The sequence below is a fragment of the Triticum urartu genome, chromosome 7A (genome assembly GCF_056163025.1).
Source record: "Triticum urartu cultivar PI428250 chromosome 7A, HENAU_Tu73, whole genome shotgun sequence".
Taxonomy (NCBI): Eukaryota; Viridiplantae; Streptophyta; class Magnoliopsida; order Poales; family Poaceae; genus Triticum; species Triticum urartu.
Window position 1 is genome coordinate 174337538 of NC_141879.1, and position 20544 is coordinate 174358081.

The 20544-nt window shown below is 45.7% G+C and overlaps 3 protein-coding genes across 4 annotated transcripts; all 3 read right to left on the bottom strand.

The window, feature by feature from the left end:
• Positions 1-3771: 3771 nt before the first annotated feature.
• LOC125522039 (plant viral-response family protein (DUF716)) lies at positions 3772-5303 on the bottom strand. Its single transcript, XM_048687106.2, has one exon. The coding sequence runs from the start codon at positions 4958-4960 to the stop codon at positions 4043-4045; it is 918 nt and encodes a 305-aa protein (XP_048543063.2). The 5' UTR covers positions 4961-5303; the 3' UTR covers positions 3772-4042.
• A 470-nt stretch (positions 5304-5773) lies between these two features.
• LOC125522038 (metalloendoproteinase 2-MMP-like) lies at positions 5774-7376 on the bottom strand. The gene has a single exon (XM_048687105.2). It carries the CDS (start codon positions 7107-7109, stop codon positions 5997-5999), a length of 1113 nt encoding a protein of 370 aa, XP_048543062.1. The 5' UTR covers positions 7110-7376; the 3' UTR covers positions 5774-5996.
• Positions 7377-7645: 269 nt separating this feature from the next.
• On the bottom strand, positions 7646-18166 carry LOC125522040 (S-adenosyl-L-methionine-dependent methyltransferases superfamily protein). Of its 2 annotated transcripts, XM_048687108.2 has the most exons (8): positions 17903-18162; positions 17640-17829; positions 17420-17529; positions 9273-9351; positions 9128-9195; positions 8965-9031; positions 8142-8228; positions 7646-8048 (listed from the first exon to the last, which is right to left on the bottom strand). In XM_048687108.2, exons 1-8 carry the CDS (start codon positions 18104-18106, stop codon positions 8023-8025), a joined length of 831 nt encoding a protein of 276 aa, XP_048543065.1. In that variant the 5' UTR covers positions 18107-18162; the 3' UTR covers positions 7646-8022. The 2 variants fall into 2 exon arrangements, with proteins under 2 accessions (XP_048543065.1, XP_048543064.2); XM_048687107.2 differs by lacking the exons at positions 7646-8048; positions 8142-8228; positions 8965-9031; positions 9128-9195; positions 9273-9351 and adding an exon at positions 14456-16297 and having other exon boundaries at positions 17903-18166.
• Between the last annotated feature and the right edge of the window lie 2378 nt (positions 18167-20544).

Here is a 20544-nt window from a genome sequence, read left to right on the forward strand (position 1 = left end):
TTCACGAAGTAGGCGATCTCCTTGCCCTTACAAACTCCTTGGTTCAACTCCACAATCTTGTTGGAGGCTCCCAAGTGACACCTAGCCAATCTAGGAGACACCACTCTCCAAGAAGTAACAAATGGTGTGTTGATGATGAACCCCTTGCTCTTGTGCTTCAAATGATAGTCTCCCCAACACTCAACTCTCTGTCACAGGATTTGGATTTGGTGGAAAGAAGATTTGAGTGGAAAGCAACTTGGGAAAGGCTAGAGATCAAGGTTCATATGGTTGGAATGGAATATCTTGACCTCAACACAAGTGTAGGTGGTTCTCTCTCAGAAAATGTGTATTGGAAGTGTAGGTATGTTCTGATGGCTCTCTCCACAAATGAAGAGTGGGTGGAGGGGTATATATAGCCTCCACACAAAACCTAACCGTTACACACAATTTGCCAAACTCGGTGGGACCGAATGGTTAAACTCGGTCGGACCGATTCAGCAAACCTAGTGACTGTTAGGATTTTCGGTGGGACTGAGAAGCAACTCGGTAGGACCGATATGGTTAGGTTTAGGGCATAACGTAATCTCGGTGTGACTGATTACACAAACTCGGTGGGACCGATTTTGGTAATAAGCTAACCAGAGAGTTGGTCAGGCAAACTCGATGAGACCGATTACACAAACTCGGTGGGACCGATTTTGGTAATAAGCTAACCAGAGGGTTTGCATTGTAATCTCGGTAGTACCGATTGCTCAAACTCGGTGAGACCGATTTTGGTAATGGACATACACAGAGAGATTACAATCCCATCTCGGTGAGACCGAGATCCCTATCGGTGAAACCGATTTGCTAGGGTTTGTGGCAGTGGCTATGACATCTGAAACTCGGAGGCGCCGGATAGATAGAATCGGTGGGGCCGAGTTTGACTTTTGGTTTAGGTCATATGTGGATGTGGGAAGGTAGTTGAGGGTTTTGGAGCATATCACTAAGCACTTTGAGCAAGCAAGCCATTAAGCAACACCTCATCCCCTCTTGATAGTATTGGCTTTTCCTATAGACTCAATGTGATCTTGGATCACTAAAATAGAAAATGTAGAATCTTGATCTTGAAGCTTGAGCCAATCCTTTGTCCTTAGCATCTTGAAGGGGTTCCACATCCTCTAGTCCATGCCACTCCATTGTTGAACTTATCTGAAACATACTAGGTAAAAGTGTTAGTCCAACAAGAGATATGTTGACATTAATTACCAAAACCACCCAGAAGCACTTGTGCTTTCACTAGGGTTTCCTCTCGTCTGCTCTTCCTCCCCCCCCCCCTTGGGTGGCGTCTTGATTGATGCTTGTAATCATCGGGGCTTTCGGGCCCCTCTGGTTAATATATTCAGGTGGGGGAAACTTGTTGTTGAATATGAGGGTCGGAGGAAAAACTTGACTGTATGTGTGGAATTATAAACACCAAACATATCCCTAGTCAGGCATCTGGACTACATCATGTATTGTTGATGGTGCTTGTTAAGCGAGCTCAGCTCCATGTCTAGCTTGATTCCTGAAAAAATAAGTAAACAGAAGGTCACTTGAAAAACTAGTCATGTGAGAACAAGCTACTCAAGAAAAGTGGAATGGGTACTAATCTTTGATCAGCGTTGTCTCTCAATTCAGGTACACTAGCATTCTAGCCTGCTGATTTTCCAAAGAAGCTACTGTTGATACAGCTTGCTGTTTGACAAGTAAATTGTACCCATGAAAGCTCCACATCTAAAGGTGCCACCACACTGCAAAAAGGAAGGGTTTTCCCCATTTCTGCAGGTTTATCTCCATTTCACTTAACATTAAACGATCAAACTGTAGTAGGAGTCAGACAACCTTTGCAAGGCAACTTGCAAAAGACCACAGCAGATAAGCCACATGACATACATTATAACTTGAAATCCTATTTGTCGCAGGACAGCGATGGTACAATAATGTCCCTGTAATTTAGGGAAATGAACAACAGATAAGCCACATGACTCATGGTACAACTGGGGTATCCTTTATTTCTATTTGTCGCAGGTCAGCAATATTGGTATCATGATGTCCCTGAAATTTATGGAATGAACTATCTTGGCGGCGATGATGAAGCATCAGACCTTGTTTCTCGGCTTCGGTGGAGGAACACACATTGTGGAAAGTGGGCGAGGAAGGAGCCAAGAAAGAAAAAGAAGATGCATCCACTACCGTTATAGCAAGGCATTATATTACTGTGACAATCGCGGATTTGTTTATAGGAATTGCACAGGAATATCACATGGAACAGTTAACCTTTACATGAATTGAGAAAAAGAAAGTATATCTTACAAACGGGTCCTAGCTAATTCAAGGCAAGAGAAAGAATAAAGTGGCCAGATGTTTCATAATTACCTTATCTATGGAGTACTCTTATGGTCAGGTTTTTTTCTTAAGATAAAGAGTTACATGTGAGAAAATGAAACTGCTGGCATACTGGGAGGCAATGTGTAGCATATTTGTCTTTTTAGAAAGTACGAGGGTAACTCTGCCAAATTAAATATTGAACAGCTACTGTTCACTTGGCTAATTCAGAACAAAAAATGTGACCAAGCAACTGTTGAGGATAGAGCTATTGCCAATGTGCTGCAAGAGATGTTAACTTGGTTACCCTTCCTCAACACCCAAAAATAATGCCATGCAGTAACCCACTGGACCTTTAAGGTAAAACATTAATTGATACCAAGGAAAAAGGATCTGAGCTAGTACAGTGGTTGAGGTGGTCTATTTATTAACCTGAAGTTTTCCAGGAATAGCCCCAAAGCATGTCCAATGTGGGGGGTACAGTTTGTTCGTTCGAACAGAAGTAGAAAAATGTGGTACTTGTATATGATCATGCCTCCAACCTACTCTACTTCTGTAAGGCATATGCTGAATGCAAAGAACAGTGATGCCCAGAGGATCATGTCATGCAGCACTGATTAGAGTTCATCACTTCATTTAACAACCTTGTCGATAATAACAAAAATGCATAATCACTTCAGTTTTGGTCCAGATTTCTAATAATGGATAGCAAGGATTGAAAATCCAGATTCAAGCGATGAAGCACATCGACGAAAGTTTCAGCAAAATATCTCAAGGTAATCATATTTGAACGATTTCTCAAAACAACTTCATAAACGAGGAATCACATACATGGTAAAAGAGCATGAGGAGTGAGAAGATAAGTGTGAATACTAAAAGAACTCCAAACAGCAGAAGAAAACCAGTTTGCAGCCCACTTTGCTGTTTTTAAAAGTTTGGTTGATGAGACGACCAGAAATGGATGCTAGATTGATGATAAAGACAACTTCATGTACTATGACAAAAATATTATCATCATTTGCAACTGTAGGGCAAAGGTAATCACCTCAACTATGAACATTGCAGGCAGTTCTGCCACAAATCTTTGCTCGGCATAACTGAATTACCAGCATTCCTCCTGTATTGAGTCAACCACCAAAAAAGGAACAATTAACCAAACAGACAGACATAGCAGTTGAACTTTTAAATGGCTAGCAATTTGTACATCCCTCCACCTTGCAGTCCAACGCCCGATGGTTTTACTTCCCAACTAATCTCCGAAGGCAAAACCCATCAGGACAGAACCACAGAAGACCTACTTAAGATAACAGGATGCACACTGCGATGCATTATTCAGCTCAATTACCCAAAATGCTTCTGAAACCAAAATTCAAATAACTACGACCTGACATGCTTATGCCACAGCTCAAGGGTAGTAGATATCAACTGGTCATACAGACACAGTACAGTAACAAGAGTTAACTTTATTCCTCAGAAAACTATCTGAATCGACGGTATTACAATATTGTACAAAGGCTAACTTTGATGTATGCAAATCAAATTGTGCACGCTCCTACACACACCTAAGGTGATCTCAATCAAGTATCGAAAAGAGGGTACCATACTGAAATGCAGTGGAAACACACAAACATGATGCCGGATCACTCTTCAGTTTCACTGTGATATTCACCTCCAATGAGCTATTCTACATCAAAAGCACCAAACTCCATCCCCGTCACTTGGGATCATCAGGTGTCTGCTCGGAGATCTGGCGATGTGAGTTCACCCCATTCGCCACCGGTGGCTCTGCGGTTGTGATCCCTTCATCTTCCTTCTCCTCATCCGAATCCAGGGTGAACTGAGATGTCAATGGCATGCCCTCCATCTGCACTTCCTTGCCCAGCATCCTGTAGCCGCTCGGTGGACTGCCGTTCCCTCTGGAGATGACAGCAGCGTACGTGGCCGCCCCGGCGAGCACGAGCAGCGCGAGGTGGCCGTTGAACTGCAGCGTGGCGACGGAGCGCGCGCGGTGGTAGTCCTCGTGGGTGCGGCACTTGATGGTGTAGTCCGCCCGGCTCTGCGCGTGGAGCGCGCAGCCGGCGGCGATGGCGTCGGTGAAGAAGGAGAAGCCCATCTGCAGCATCCAGGTGCCCTGCAGGGCGAGCCCCGCAGCGCGGGCGAGGCGGGGCGGCGCGGCCCCCGGGCGGTGCGCGGCGAGCAGGGTGGCGCCGAGGCAGACGACGACGGGGACGAGGAAGAGGTCGAAGTAGCGGTTCTCGATGCCGGCGGCGGTGGAGGGGCGGCGGTGCGCGAAGAGCAGCAGCTCCTGCCCGAAGGCCGCGGCGAGGAGGAGGTCGAGCAGCGGCGGCGGTGGCGGGGCGGCGAGCCGCGCGAACGCGAACGGGGCGAGGGAGTGGAGCAGGAAGAGCGCGGAGGCGGCGAGCGTGGGCAGCGCGAGGTGGTGCGCGGAGAGCAGCGCCGAGAGGAGGCAGAGCGCGGAGAGCAGCGCGGCGAGGAGGTGACGGTGGTGCCGCGGCGTGGAGAGGCGGCGCGGGAGGAGCGGGAGCGGCCGGAGGCGCGGCTGGAGGGCCTCGAGCGCCGCCAGGGCCAGGAGGCCCAGCCCGGCGCCCGAGTAGGCGAGGAGCCCCGGCATGCGTGCCTCGGCCGGCGGCGGATCTGAGCTGGGGGCGGGAGGGGCTGGCGGCGAGCGACTGGTTGGTGGTTGTGTTGCGGGGTGATCGGATCGGCGCGGGAGTCAGCGGCGGTTGGTTGGGTTGGGCTGGGCTTGGCGGGTGGCGGGTGGCGACTGGAGGCCGGCACGGTCGACGAGCTGTGCGGGGATGTGTCACTGTCGTCGCCTCACACAACTCGTCCGGTCGTCCGGCCGCGGGAGGTACAAATTCCATGCATGGGAAGAGCACCAATTTAGTAAACGAAACTGATATGCACCGTGACGAAGGGTAAAACACAGGAATTTCAGACCAGGGGACTACTCTATAGAGAAATTATCCTTTGTGCCATTTTTAAAAAAGATGGTCATCTCAGATTTCTTCAAGGTTTGTATGGAACGGGCAATTATCCCATAGAAAATTTGAAGAAAACAAAACACGAGGTAATGAGACATCGTTTTTCTTGGGTCTACAAATCATGTATCATCCAGACGGCATTTTTGTACCACATTTTCTGTTCCCGTGTTTTTGTTTCTTTCCCCGTGTTTTTGGTTCTGATGAGTGGCACGACAGGCTCATCAGACTCTAAACGGGTCAAGACGTAGTCTCACGTGGACTTATCCCCCTCGTCTGGATCGATGCCGTGAACCTACCAAACAACGCGTATGACGCGAGAACTGCCGTCCAAATGCCACATGGAACCCCCGGGACAAATCATGTGGTTCTCGCCTGCTCCGCTAGCTTCGTAGTGAACTCCTAGTGCGAAAAACAACAACGCACGTTCTGCAAAACTCATATGATACCACATGGCCACATGGGCGCACCATTTTCGTGTATTTTTTAACAGATATCCTATATGATCCGCTCTATACATGCACTAACAATCACGTATCTACACTATCTTGCACACCCAATGACTACTAATGTTTATACAACAACACAAATCCTAGAGCAAAGTGAATGCCCGTTAAAAAAGGTAAAAACCAAAAAATGGTCGTGAATCGATCGACCCAAGAAGAACTAGCACGACAGAGCTAGTGCGAGCGCAGCCGCCACGGCCACGCCGGCCAGGCCGCTCCACGGCCTGGAGAGCGCGCTGGGGGCGGCGCTGTGGGTCTCCTCGCTGCTGGTGGCCGGCGGCGTGACGCCCTTGAAGTTAGGGTTGCCGCCGTAGAGGCTCTGGATGCCGTCGACGTCGTCCTTGGCCAGCTCCACCTTCTGCGTGCGCGACGTGATGGTCGGGTACATGATGGCGCCCTCCACCGACGAGTGGCCGAGCCCCAGCAGGTGGCCGATCTCGTGCACCGCCACCGACTCCAGGTCGACGGCGGCGTCCAGCGCCGCGCGCGACACGTCGCCGCCGGCCACCCACGCCTCCGACGCGTCCAGGTGGAACCGCCCGTCGGTGGGCGAGAAGGCGTGCGCCAGCGTGCCCAGCGGCCCGTCGAACGCCTCGCCGTCGCCGTGGTCGCCCGAGTGGAACCCGATGGTGATGTCGGCGTCGGACGCCGACGCCGTCTCCGTGAAGTTGAGCGTGGTGGCCGCCGACCAGCGCGCGAAGGCGCTCGCGAAGACCTTGCTCAGCGTGGCCCGATCGATGGTCGTCTCGGTGGCCGCCGTGATGGCGTACCTGAGGCTCTTCTTGGAGCGCGGCCACGAGGGCGACCCCGGGAAGTAGGAGTAGAGGTTCCGGCCGTGGACCGTCTTGCCCATGGCGGAGGTGCCGTTGATGATGTCGGCGACGCCGCAGCGCGGGGACATCATCTTGGCGACGGTGGCCGCGTCCAGCTGGCCCGTGGCCTCCAGCCCGAAGTTGTGCTGGTAGGTCCGGATGGCCGACTCCATGTCGGCGTCGAACACGTCGTTGAACTTGGCCGGCGGCGCGGGGAGGTAGCCGAAGCGGCTGAGGTAGTCCTTGAGCCTCGCGAGGCCCTGCCGCTGGTCCCCGAACTGGCAGCCGGAGAGGTTCTGGAACGCCGACCACGGGTTGGACAGCAGCGGCTTGATGTCCGGGAGGCCCTCCGGCAAGCTCCGGGCGGACACGGGCGCAGACATCAACACGGCGAGCACCGTGGCCGCGGCGGCGAGCAGAGCGAGGAGGGGGGAGACGCTTCTTCTGATGGTGGCGGCCATTGTAGCTCTCGGCGAGATGGGTGGATGAATGAGGCTAGGGAACAAAACCGGCTCGGGTTATAAAGCTTGACGAGTCCAATGGAGGACTACTCGGTCAGCCGGCGGGTAGGGCAGGGGGAAGGAAGCAGCCGCCCGGAGCCGGCCAACACGCTTGGATTTGGATCTTTCCTTCTAGTAGCAGCATACAAATTATTGCGTACTGTGGATAATAGTATAACTTGCCGTTATGAATGTGCAGTTGGAATGAGTCCCGTGATTGTTGCATGTTGTAATGGTCGTCAGCAGTCTGGACTCTGCATCTGCTCTGTGGGAAGAAGGTAGGAGGGGAGAAGTTTCCCTCTCCTCGGTTGGAATAGTCTAATGCTGGCCTTGGCAAGCTGGTGGAAGGATGTTTTCAGAAAGTGATATGTGGCCATGTGTACGTGTTGAAAAGCGAGGATATGATAATGTCCGTTTTGCTTGTCAGATCAGAAAAATAGTTTCTCTCAACCGTGTTTAACTGCGTAGCAAGAAACCAACGGGAAGAGTCATTCAAGTGTGACAAGGACAACTTATTTCTAAGTCGAGTTGTAGCAGTTGAAGACTTTAGCTCAATCTTGCAGTATTATACATTTCCCCGTCCGACATTCTGTATCTGTTCTACATAAGAAATGCCGACGAGAATACCATAAACAGGGCAGCATCATGTACGTAGTATTCTCTAATGGAACATCTGCGACTTTTTGTTACAGATACATGGAGTGAAGCACCAGTTTCCTTGCAGACAACAAATACCTGCTGTCAGGGTGGTAGATTAATCCTTTCATGCTTTGAGAACAATCGTCGTCCCCCACTGGGTGTCCATTTGGAGGGAGAGCATCCACGGATCATCTTTTGATCATTGTGTGTCTACCATATAAAGTCAGCATGCTTCTCATAATGGTGTCTTAGAAGGGGTACCTGGATGACATGAAATGCATGCTTGAGCTCTGAAGAATCATAATAAACTTATCGAACGATGTGCCTTTCCTAAAGGCGGCTAAGGATGATTACCTGGCTGCCGAGGGTACTTTTTTGGAGTAGTGCGTTCCTTGAGGTACAGAACTGCCGTTCGTTGACCATGAGGTCCCATCGATTCGACTGCAAACGAAGAGAGGCTTAAGATATCGGGAGTTTTATCCTTCTATGCTTATCCCGTTCTCAGGAATTAGTAAAGGGATCAGCTCGAAATTGTGTTACTGTTTGATCAACATGGATATAGCACGTAGTCATCAGTTGGCAAAAGTTGCATCTACTTTTTTCTATTATCATGGACATCGTACATGGTCATGAATTAGTTAAGGGAACAGGTCAAACATTATCCCGCAAAAAAAAACAGGTCAAACATTGCATCTACACATAAGTACACAAGGATACCGCAGAACAAATCAATAAGTGTGTCTGTTGATAAGCATGGACCGCATTCCACAGTTTATTGCAGGAGCGCGCGAGAAATCAAAAACATGCAAATTGCTAAGCTGATAAAATAACAAATGATATATTTCAGAAAAGCTTTAGCAAGGTCATAAGGGGATGGTAGCAAGTAGAAAAATAAAGATCCAGCTACTAGCTCTTTTGAAGAGAGTTACTAACTGAATACCATGAAGAGAAATAGTACCATGTGCCAACAAGTAAAAATGAAAAGAAAAAATATACCTTGACATGTAAAATGAGAACTATTTGTTACCAACCCTCTTTTTTTTTCTATTTTCAGAAAGATACTGACTGAATACCATGTAAACTGACAATAATATTTAGAAAACTGTGTACTAACCTATCAAAATCTTCAAAGCTAATCCATAAAATAAATTCTTCAGAGCTAAAGAAGATAGTTTACCATTGCACAAATCTAGCATGGAGGCACCCAATTTACCAACTGCAGCTTTTGCACTTCTTATTTCTTCCTGCCAGAAAACATAAGAAATTGAAGAAATGTTAGTTGCAGAAAGTATGTTGGTGAATTTAGCGGAATGCACAATACTCCAATAGCAAAGACTTACATGAGGATCGTGCCCTTTAGCAGCTATAAATAAACCACCAACACGAACCAATGGGAGGCAGTACTCAGCTGCAAAGGAGAAAACTAGGATTAATTGATATATATTGTCTAGTAAACCCCCAAAAACATGTTACATGATTAAATACCTAAAATTTTAAGTTCTGCGACAGCTCTTGCAGCTGCTACATCAAATGACTCTCTGAAATCATGACTTTGGCCAGCACTCTGTCCTATAAGTGAACATAAGCAAAATAGTCAAAATATAACAGTGATGACATTCACTAGGTTGGGAAATCATAGGTAATTTTATGATGATGCTTCAAATGTGTTCAGGAACAAATCTCTTGCACCTTGAAGATCATAAAAATGTCTTCAATTGAGAAATTTCCATGTTGTGATTTATTTGGTAAATTAGCAACTAGGCATACACTAAGCATACAATTCCTGTTAGATTTATCTCTTCCCACCCATTGGACCCTTGACCCACGCCTTGATCGGGGGCGTCCAGCCCAAGCAAGGCTGGTGGGCCCCTGTCGCGCAGTGCCATGTAGAGGAGGTGGGGACCACGTCACAAGGTGCGAGGTTCGCCGCCGGCACTGTTCCCCACTCCTAACCCTAGTTCGATCGAGAGGGCGGCGCTGAAGGGATGGGAAGCGCCACCAGCCACTTCACCGTCGACCTCTACGCCGAGCTCCCTTCCGTTCACCACCGGCACCGGGAGCTCCTCGAGACAAGGAGCTCCCTCAGTTTCTCCCTTCTCCTGCAACAGAGAACGAGAGAGAGAGAGCAGAGAGGCGCAGCGGCTTTCCTGATGCGGCGGGTTGGGGCCACGCCGGCGACGGCGTCGAGCCGCGCCGCGCGAGCCTGCGTTTCCTTTTGCCCCTTCCCCCCTCCTTTCATCCTCCTCCTCCTGTGATAGAGAGGGCGAGAGAGAGGCGTGGCCGAGCCCTCTACTCCCCTACACGCCCGCTCCTCCTCTGCTTCGCTTGGAGGCGACGACGGTGGCGCCGTTGCCATCCCCTTTGCCGGCTGTGCATTCGCCTTGCGGTGAGTGCGTCGCCGTCGAACGGTTTGGCGGCGGTGCCCTTTGCCCCGGTCGGGGTAGAGTCCTTCTTCCCGAAACCTCGGCATGCCGATGCGAGTCGGAATCGAGAGGAACGACGCGGCCGTTGCGGCGGCGCTCTTTGCCGGCGAGCCCAAGGCTCTGCTCCGGTGCTTTTCTTTGCCCTGTCTAGGGTTCTTTGTGATGGGAAATTCTTCTGTGATTTCTTTGCTACGCTTTCTTTCTACTCGAAAAAATCTACCCAAAACAGGCTCTGAAACCATTGTTAGATCCTCTGGATCGGGTAGGTCAGATGATTCACGGTAGTTTACCGTAAGAAAGAGAAGAGGCCAGTGCGGCGCGGTGGCGCTCGTCGCCATCGCCGGCGACCGGGCACGGCCCGGTGGCCCGGCAACCTAGACAGGGGCCGCTACCGCAGAGCAAGAAAGAGAGCGGGGGCGCGCGAGGGGAAAGGGCGAATGTGGCTAGGGTTTTTGTCGGGGGGGGGGGGGGGGGTTGCTCTCTCTGAGTTTTGATCTAGCAAAAAGATCGCAGGACCATCCGATGCAAACGAACGGCCTAGATGCAAACCCTAATCCCCGCACTGGGCCAGTGGGCCGAAAGAGAGAAGGGTCAGGCTGCAGCTGGCGTGCTAGGCCAAGGCCAGACGTCAGACCAGGCCGCTGGGCCTTTTGGGCCGGGAAGCGTTGTTGCACAGTTTTCTTTTTCTATTCAAATTATTCAAAGAAATTTTTTGTTCAGAAAACAAAAAAGTAAAAGAAATACTTCTGAAAAGTAAAAAGTTCATGAATTTTTTATTCATGTTTTTTCGCTGCAAAGTAAAAGTTTTATCCTCCAATTAAATTGGAACCAACGGGAAAATTTAATTGGAAGAACTGTTCTTAGCAATGTTTTTCCCCTGTGGGTGAAATCAGATTCAGATAGCTTCCGCTATGACAAAAGAAAGATATTTGTTTTAAAATTAAAATATGGCGTTGTTATTTTCTAACCAACGTTGAGTGCTATAGTTCTATGGGTCTTATGTTCAAAGCTTAAATCTCTGATAAATTCAGTATCAAAGTGAACAATTTTCAGAGAACAAATAAAGATCAAGAAATGCTCTTGAGCTAGAGAAATGTATATTTCTTGTTCCCGCTGCAATAAAGTTGATGATGATGATTATTTCTTAGCAAAGTTGTTTAATAGAAATACTATCATCACATTGTTTATGAGTTATATGCATTATTTCTATTTCCACCTTATTTCTTAGCAAAGTTGTTTAATAGAAATACTATCATCACATTGTTTATGAGTTATATGCATTATTTCCATTTCCGCCCAACGGTGATATGGAATTAATGTAGAAGGATGTTGTTTTATTCTAATTCTACCACAACGATGATTTAGAATATATAGAAGAAAGTTTTGAAAGTTTAATGTGCATATTTTTTAACCAGACCAACATGGGGATATTTTTATGCTCATTATTGTTGATTATTGGCTAATTTTTCTGAGACTAAAAGTTTTCCATGCTTTCATTCGTGAAAGCGAATGGCTGGGTACTTGTGACCCGAAAGATGACCAAGAAAGGTCATAACATGAGGGAGTATGTTCTCTCTAAAGAATGGCTTCAAATGAAAAGAGATAGATCATTGAGAGTCTTGGTTGACGAATGTCTTTCATGTACTCTCTATGAAGAAGATTTTTCAGAGAACATGATTTGAGATGAAACAAGCAACATGCGTGTTTAATTTGACCAACGTCGTATCAAGCATGTGTGTCAAAGAGCATTCAGATTTATTCCTAAATTTGATGATTGAATATGCAGTCAAAAGAGCCAATTCTGGCATTTATGTCCCTTACAGGGAATTACCCGCATGGCGGGAAAAGATGATTATGACAAAACCCGCATGGCGGGAAAAGTCTGGAAAAATACCTGCGTAACGGGGTAAAGTTGACATAATATTATGTCAAAAATCCTGTATGGCGGGAGAAATTATGGCAAAGGACTTATCCTGTATGACAGGAGAAAGATATGATGACTCATGTGCTTTTAATGTGTCCCACTCTGGAAGAAAAGTATGGAGTAGCTATTATACTTTCCTTGTATCGACCGTACACCTTATGTGTAACGGTCATTAAGCACTCAATAAATCCAAAGATAATAGAAGTTACAGACGAAGCTAAAGATAAGAATGATATGCAAGTGTGACTTGCAAAAGTACTAATGATAAAGAACTCTGTTGAGTTTCTGAAATGAAATGAGGAAAAAGTACTCCCATACCAGTTAACAGATAACTTCATTTTGTATAAAGTAATCAGATAAATGAAGTAGATAATAGAAGTTTCCTCAATCCACAAGAGTCATGAATGGTTTTTCAAAATTGTGGCAGAAAAGTTCTTGCCATATTTCGAGGGGGGGAAAGAAATATGAGATAAATTAAGAATGCTGAAACTCCTCTATACTTTAGATAATGTGATGCACATTATGCATCTAAAGTGATCCATTAATGAAGAATGTGATCATCAGAGGGAGTACGACGGTCATAATAATACCCCTAAAGAAAAGAAATAGATGTATTCCTGGATCTTTTACAATTCCGAAAGCAGACTAAGGAATACTAAGACGGTGCTTAAAGTGCCATAAAGAAAAAAGTTTTAACAGAATAAACCCAAATAATAAAGTTTAAAGATACGCCAATTTTAGTGAAGATGGAGTAATCTGGGGAACATGGTATGAAAATACCTAAGACTTGAATAGATTGTATCTGGGGGAGCATGTTGTATGACCTATACAACACCTGTTGTTAGCTCTATAAAGGATGAATGAGTAAACATGCATCTTATGAAACATGTCCCTGTAAAACCTATTGCCTCTTGGAAATGAAAGACTAGAATTAATTTGCCTCTTGGCAATGACAGAGCAACAACAACCCCATATGAAAGAAGTGCCAGTACCTGAGACACAGATGGTCTCAAGGAATAAGAAAACCAGATACTTATGATTACTATAAAGTCTATGTTAGTGAAATTCAAATGGAGGTTGATCCCACCTCATTTAAAGCGCTCAATCAAGTTTTGAGAAGTGTGTTTTTTGTCTAAATGATGAGAGACTATGTGAGATCAAATAAAATTGGTGAATCCCAACGATGTTTGGGACTCATAAGTAATTTCCAACGGAGCCAAAACAGTAGGCTGTAAAGGGTCTACAAGGCCAATGTGACTCCAAAGGAAATATGTAAAGGTGTAAAGCGCGACTTAAATCGAAAGATTTTGTGCAAAGAGAATGAATAGATTACAATGAGTGTTAGTGGCACATCATGATCTGAGTTACATCAGATGAAAGTAAAGAACACAAGGGATACTGCTTCAAGAAGTCTTTTATGGACTAGAGCAAGTCTCTAGACAGTGGCATTTCAAGTTAAAAGAATCAGATGTTATTTTGGGTTAAAGAAAATGAGAGGACAATTGTATTCATGCAAAGTTATAGAATAGGAAATTCATTCTAAAAGTTGCCTAAAAGATGTTCCGACACTCAGAGGTGACAACTACACTGAGTGGAGGAAGAAAGTAGACATGGCATTTGTCTGTGCTGAGGTGGACTGGGTTGTGGATGAATCACAGCCGGTCAGACCTACAGCCAGTCAGAGAGGCCACTGATGATGATGATGCGTGGAAGAAAAAGAAAAAAGGATCATGTTCCAGTGGAGATGTTATATTCCATTGAAAACCAAAAGTGGGTCAATGCAAACAAAAAGTGCATGGCATTTATAAAGAATACAATTAAGAACGCCATCGTGGGCTCAATTGCAGAGTGCACTTCCGTAGGGGAGTTGCTTACAAAGATAAAGAGTCAGTTCACTGGTTCTTCAAAGACATATGCCACTTAGTTGATAAAGCAACTGGTGACAGAGAACTACACTGGCGGTGGTCATGGAATAAGAGAGCACATCCTCAGGATGAGCAACATGGCAGCAATGCTCAAGCCCATGGATGCGGATCTGTAGATCCAACCAGCACTCCTGGTCCACCTGGTCATGGCTTCACTATCAAAGGAGTTTGAAACCTTTGTTGTAAACTACAATATGTCACCTGGACATGGGACATTGAAAAGACAATAGCAATGTGTGTCCAAGAAGAGGACAGACTCAAAGCCTCACATGGTGGTTCACTCAACTATGTGAAGGATAACAAGAAAACGAATTACAATCAAAATAGCAAAGGTTCTCCTTCTAAGCCACATGGAAAAACTCAACATCAGCATCTCAGTGGACAAAGACACATGTCTCCATTGTAAGAAGACTGGGCACTATAAGAAAGATTGCCCTAAAGACTGGGCACTATGTGAAGGATAACAAGAAAACGAATTACAATCAAAATAGCAAAGGTTCTCCTTCTAAGCCACATGGAAAAACTCAACATCAGCATCTCAGTGGACAAAGACACATGTCTCCATTGTAAGAAGACTGGGCACTATAAGAAAGATTGCCCTGAAGACCATAATGGCAAAGAGAGGTAACAACATTGTTTCCTTTGTAAATGAATCCTTGTATACACAGTTTTTGAAATCTACTTGGTGGATTGAATCAGGAGCAACTGTTCGTGTTGCAAATTCGTTACAGGGATTCCATTCGACGCGGACTACGCAAAGACGCATTGAAGTGGCAAACGGAGTTGAAACAGAAGTTGTAGTTGTCGGCGACATCTCCCTGGAGTTAGCTGATGGATTCAAGCTTCAGCTTAGAGATGTTTTATATGTTCCATCATGTCATAGAAACTTGATTAGTGTTTCATGTTTAGACAAAGATAATTATGAATGTTATTTTGGACATGGCAATTGTGTCATGTGGTTTAATAATGCTTACGTGGTTGATGCTTTACTACACGATGAGCTTTATTTATTATCACTACGTGGAAAAGTGCATTCTGTGTGTAATGGGAATGAGCATGTCGCATCGAATAAAGAACAAAAGAAAAGAAAGAGAACTCACGACTCATCGAAATTATGGCACTGTCGCTTGGGCCATATTTCCAAGGGGAGAATAGAAAGATTAGTCAAAAGTGAAATTCTTCCTCAGCTAGAGTTCTCAGACTTAGAACAATGCATAGATTGCATTAAAGGAAAGTATGTAAAACAAATTAAAAAGGGTGCAAACGGTAGCACAACAACACTAGAAATCATTCACACTGACATTTGTGGACCATTTCCGGTGAAAAGTGTGGATGGATATGACTCGTTCATAACATTCACAGATGATTACTCTCGCTATGGTTATATTTATCCAATCAAAGAAAGATCTGAAGTGTTGGATAAATTTAAGATATTCAAAGCTGAAGTTGAAAATCAGCATGATAAAAGAATAAAGATAGTAAGATCCGACCGTGGGGGAGAGTACTATGGTCATGCAAATTTATAGAATAGGAAATTCATTCTAATCCTGTGCATATGGATGACGTCCTACTTGCGAGTGGTCATAGCGAGAGTAATCATCTGTAAATGTTATGAACGAATCATATCCATCCACACTTTTCACCGAAAATGGTCCGAAAATGTCAGTGTGAATGATTTCTAGTGTTGTTGTGCTACGGTTTGCACCTTTTTAATTTGTTTTACATACTTTCCTTAATGCAATCTATGCATTGTTCTAAGTCTGAGAACTCTAGCGGAGGAAGAATTTCACTTTTGACTAATCTTTCTATTCTCCCCTTGGAAATATGGCCCAAGCGACAGTGTCATAATTTCGATGAGTCGTGAGCTCTCTTTCTTTTCTTTTGTTCTTTATTCGATGCGACATGCTCATTCCCATTACACATAGAATGCACTTTTCCACGTAGTGATAATAAATAAAGCTCATCGTGTAGTAAAGCATCACCCACATAAGCATTATTAAACCATATGGCACACTTGTCATGTCCAAAATAACATTCATAATTATCTTTGTCCAAACATGAAACACTAACCAAGTTTCTATGACATGATGGAACATATAGAACATCTTTAAGCAGAAGCTTGAATCCATCAGCTAACTCCAGGGAGATGTCGCCGACAGCTGCAACTTCTGCTTCAACTCCGTTTGCCACTTCAATGCGTCTTTCGCTTTTTTGCGTAGTCCGCGTCGAATGGAATCCCTGTAACGAATTTGCAACATGGACAGTTGCTCCTGAGTCAATCCACCAAGTAGATTCCGAAAACTGTGTATACAAGGATTCATTTTCAAAGGAAACAATATTGTTACCTCTCTTTGCCATTATGGACTTCAGCCAATCAGGGCAATCTTTCTTATAGTGCCAAGTCTTATTACAATGGAGACATGTGTCTTTGTTAACTGGAAAAGACTTATGCTGATGTTGAGTTTTTCCATGTGGCTTAGAAGGAGAAACTTTGCTATTTTGATTGTAATTCTTTTTCTTGTTATCCTTCACATAGTTGAGTGAACCACCATGTGAGGCTTTGAGTATGTCCTCTTCTTGGTCACACATTGCTATTGTCTTTTCAATGTCCCATGTTCCAGGTGACATATTGTAGTTTACAACAAAGGTTTCAAACTCCTTTGGCAGTGAAGCCATGACCAGGTGGACCAGGAGCGCTGGTTTGATCTCCAGATCCGCATCCATGGGCTTGAGCTTTGTTGCCATGTTGCTCATCCTGAGAATGTGCTCTCTTATTCCATGACCACCGCCATTGTAGTTCTCTGTCACTAGTTGCTTTATCAACTGGGTGGCGTATGTTTTTGAAGAACCAGTGAACTGGTTATCTTTGTAAGCAACTCCCCTACGGAAGTGCACTCTGCAATTGAGCCCACAATGGCATTCTCAATTGTATTCTTTATAAATGCTATGCACTTTTTGTTTGCATTGACCCACTTTTGGTTTTTAATGGAATATAACATCTCCACTGGAACATGATCCTTTTTCTTTTTCTCCCACGCAACATCATCGTCGGTGGCCTCTCTGACTGGCTCTGTAGGTCTGACCGGCTATGGTTCATCCACAACCCAGTCCACCTCAGCACAGACAAATGCCAGGTCTACTTTCTTCCTCCACTCAGTGTAGTTGTCAACTCTCAGTGTCGGAACATCTTCTAAACTACCGCGGAACATCTAACCTACTCGATCCAGAGGATCTAACAATTCCAACTCTTCTAAAATAAGAAAACCAGATTGTCGCAAATCCAATCAAATACACGAGAAATTCAATCAATCAGATTATCAGAATGCATTGCATTATCTTAGCTGCTCAAAGACAGCTTACCTCAGCTCGGTCACACACCACATCCACATTTGACAGCTCCATGACCTCAACTGCGTGCTCCAAGAACGTGCACCGCTTCCGCATCGACTCCAACAGCGTAAACTTCCAGCCTGAAACAGAAAATATTAATTCAAATTGCAACAGGAAAGGTAAAAAAAAGCACATAGTGTTTTCAGTGATTTCATGAAACACTAATCGTTGAACAGAGATGATTGATTACTTGGCCGCGCAACAGCAAGGATCAGCCCGGGGAGCCCCGCACCAGAGCCGACATCGACAAGGCTGATGCCAGAAATGTCGCCGCCGCGGGAGGTGTATGCGCGCTCGAGTGGAGGAAGCACGGCGAGCGAGTCAACCACGTGGCGCGTCATGACCTCGGACTCGTCGGTGACGGCGGTCAGGTTCATCCTCTGAACAGCGAAGAGAACATGTAAGCAACTGGGGTTTAGGGTGGGAGCCGGTGGCTGAGGTTTAGAGAGCGACCTGGTTCCAGTCGAGGAGGGCTTCCACGTAGAGGGAGACCTGGCGCTGCTGCTGCGTCGAGAGAGATGTGGCGGAGGACGAGGCGGCGGCGGTCGCGGTGGTGCGAAGGTGGAGGAGGGGGCGCCGGGCCTGGCGGCCCTGGCCGAGGAGGAGGCGCGAGAGGAGGAGGCGACGGCTCCCCGCGCTGCAGCAGCAGAGCGACATCCTGCAGCGGCGGCGGAGCTTCGCGCGCGCCCGAGGCGGGGATGGGGATGGGGTTGGAACGTTGGACCGTTTGGGGCTGTGATATGTAAATGTGGTTTACGTGTCTGGACATCGTAAACGTCTAGAGTGATTTCGTGTTCCAGTGCAGAAAACATAAACTCTGACCTGTCTTTCGGGAGTAATAATTCTGTTGCGCGACTGGTTTGAGACCAGTGGACTGAAGACGAACAAGGCTTAGTCGATTCATCTTCAGCCATCCGATGCAAAACCAACGGCGAGATCCCTTCGTCTACCTCCGCCCCTCTCTCCACTGTTCATCTTCTGCCTCAAACTGCTGAGATACCACCAGCCTAACCGCCTGCTGCCGTCGACCGCGCAACTGCACTCAATGGCGAAGTTGGAACTTTTGTGAAGTATGGGCAAAACTGAGGCTAAGAATGTGTTTTGTTCGTGTCCACACTGTTACACCTTGTCTGGACGGTGCCTGTGATCTGTCTGGTACTTGTTTGCTTGGTGTCCTCGTAAAAAAATGTATGCCAGGCCTGGTCACCCCAGTAGTGTGATTAGTCTGGCCCAACTAACAACAACAACAAACAACAACAATAACAACAAAGTCTTTAGTCCCAAACAAATTGGGATAGGTTAGAGATGAAACCCATAAGATCTCGCAACAACTCATGGCTCGCACATGGATAGCAAGATACTCCAATCTTCAGGTCTCTCTTAACGGACTCCTCCCATGTCAAATTCGGTCTACCCCGCCCTTACTTGACATTCTCCGCACGCTTTAGCCGTCTGCTATGCACTGAAGTTTCTGGAGGCATGCGCTGAATATGCCCAAACCATCTCAGACAATGTTGGACAAGCTTCTCTTCAATTAGTGCTACCCCTATCTCATATATCATCATTCCGGACTCGATCCTTCCTCGTGTGGCCACACATCCATCTCAACATACGCATATATGCCACACCTAACTGTTGAACATGTCGTCTTTTAGTCGGCTAACACTCGGCGCCATACAACATTGCGGGTCGAACCGCCATCCTGTAAACTTGCCTTTTAGCTTTTGTGGCACTCTCTTGTCATAGAGAATGCCAGAAGCTTGGCGCCACTTCATCCATCCGGCTTTGATTCGATGGTTTATATCTTCATCAATACCCTCATCCTCCTGCAGCATTGACCTCAAATACCGAAAAGTGTCCTTCTGGGGTACCATCTGGCCATCAAGGCTAATCTCCTCCTCACACCTAGTAGTACTGAAACCGCACAGCATGTCCCTATATCTCTTCATAAGTTGTTGTACCAAGAAAATGGCTTCCATGGTCGACCTCCCATGCATGAAACCAAACTGATTTTTTGTCACGCTTGTCATTCTTCTTAAACGGTGCTCAATGACTCTCTCCCATAACTTCATTGTATGGCTCATCAGCTTAATTCCACGATAATTAGTACAACTCTAAACACCCCCCTTGTTCTTGAAGATTGGTACTAATATACTCCATTTCCATTCTTCTGGCATTTTGTTTGCCCGAAAAATGAGGTTGAAAAGCTTGGTTTGAAGGAAATATGCCCTAGAGGCAATAATAAAGTTGTTATTTATATTTTCTTATACCATGATAAATATTTATTATTCATGATAGAATTGTATTAACCAGAAACTTGATACATGTGTGGATACATAGATAAAACAAAGTGTCCCTAGTATGCCTCTACTTGACTAGCTCGTTAATCAAAGATGGTTAAGTTTCCTGACCATAGACATGTGTTGTCATTTGATGAACAAAATCACATCATTAGAGAATGATGTGATGGACAAGACCCATCAGTTAGCTTAGCATAATGATCGTTTAGTTTTATTGCTATTGCTTTCTTCATGACTTATACATGTCCCTCTGACTATGAGATTATGCAACTCCCAAATACCGGAGGAACACTTTGTGTGCTATCAAACATCACAACGTAACTGGGTGATTATAAAGATGCTCTACAAGTGTCTCCGATGGTGTTTGTTGAGTTGGCATAGATCAAGATTAGGATTTGTCACTCCATGTATCGGAGAGGTATCTCTAGGCCCTCTCGGTAATGCTCATCACTATAAGCCTTGAAAGCGATATGACTAATGAGTTAGTTGCGGGATGATGCATTACGGAACGAGTAAAGAGACTTGCCGGTAACGAGATTGAACTAGGTATGATGATACCGACGATCGAATCTCGGACAAGTAACATACCAATGACAAAGGGAATAACGTATGTTGTTATGTGGTTTGACTGATAAAGATCTTCGTAGGATATGTAGGAGCCAATATGAGCATCCATGTTCCGCTATTGGTTATTGACCGGAGATGTGTCTCGGTCATGTCAACATAGTTCTCGAACCCGTAGGGTCCGCACGCTTAACGTTTGATGACGATTTGTATTATGAGTTATGTGATTTG

Excerpts from the sequence above, each read along its gene's own strand:
- LOC125522039 (XM_048687106.2), bottom strand. The coding sequence starts at position 4,960 with ATGCCGGGGCTCCTCGCCTACTCGGGCGCCGGGCTGGGCCTCCTGGCC.
- LOC125522038 (XM_048687105.2), bottom strand. The coding sequence starts at position 7,109 with ATGGCCGCCACCATCAGAAGAAGCGTCTCCCCCCTCCTCGCTCTGCTC.
- LOC125522040 (XM_048687107.2), bottom strand. The coding sequence starts at position 18,106 with ATGTCGCTCTGCTGCTGCAGCGCGGGGAGCCGTCGCCTCCTCCTCTCG. Across the intron at positions 17,830-17,902 it reads CCCTCCTCGACTGGAACCAG|AGGATGAACCTGACCGCCGT; the intron begins GTCGCTCTCTAA and ends TTCGCTGTTCAG. Across the intron at positions 16,298-17,419 it reads TGGTGTGTGACCGAGCTGAG|GGATTCCATTCGACGCGGAC; the intron begins GTAAGCTGTCTT and ends AATTCGTTACAG.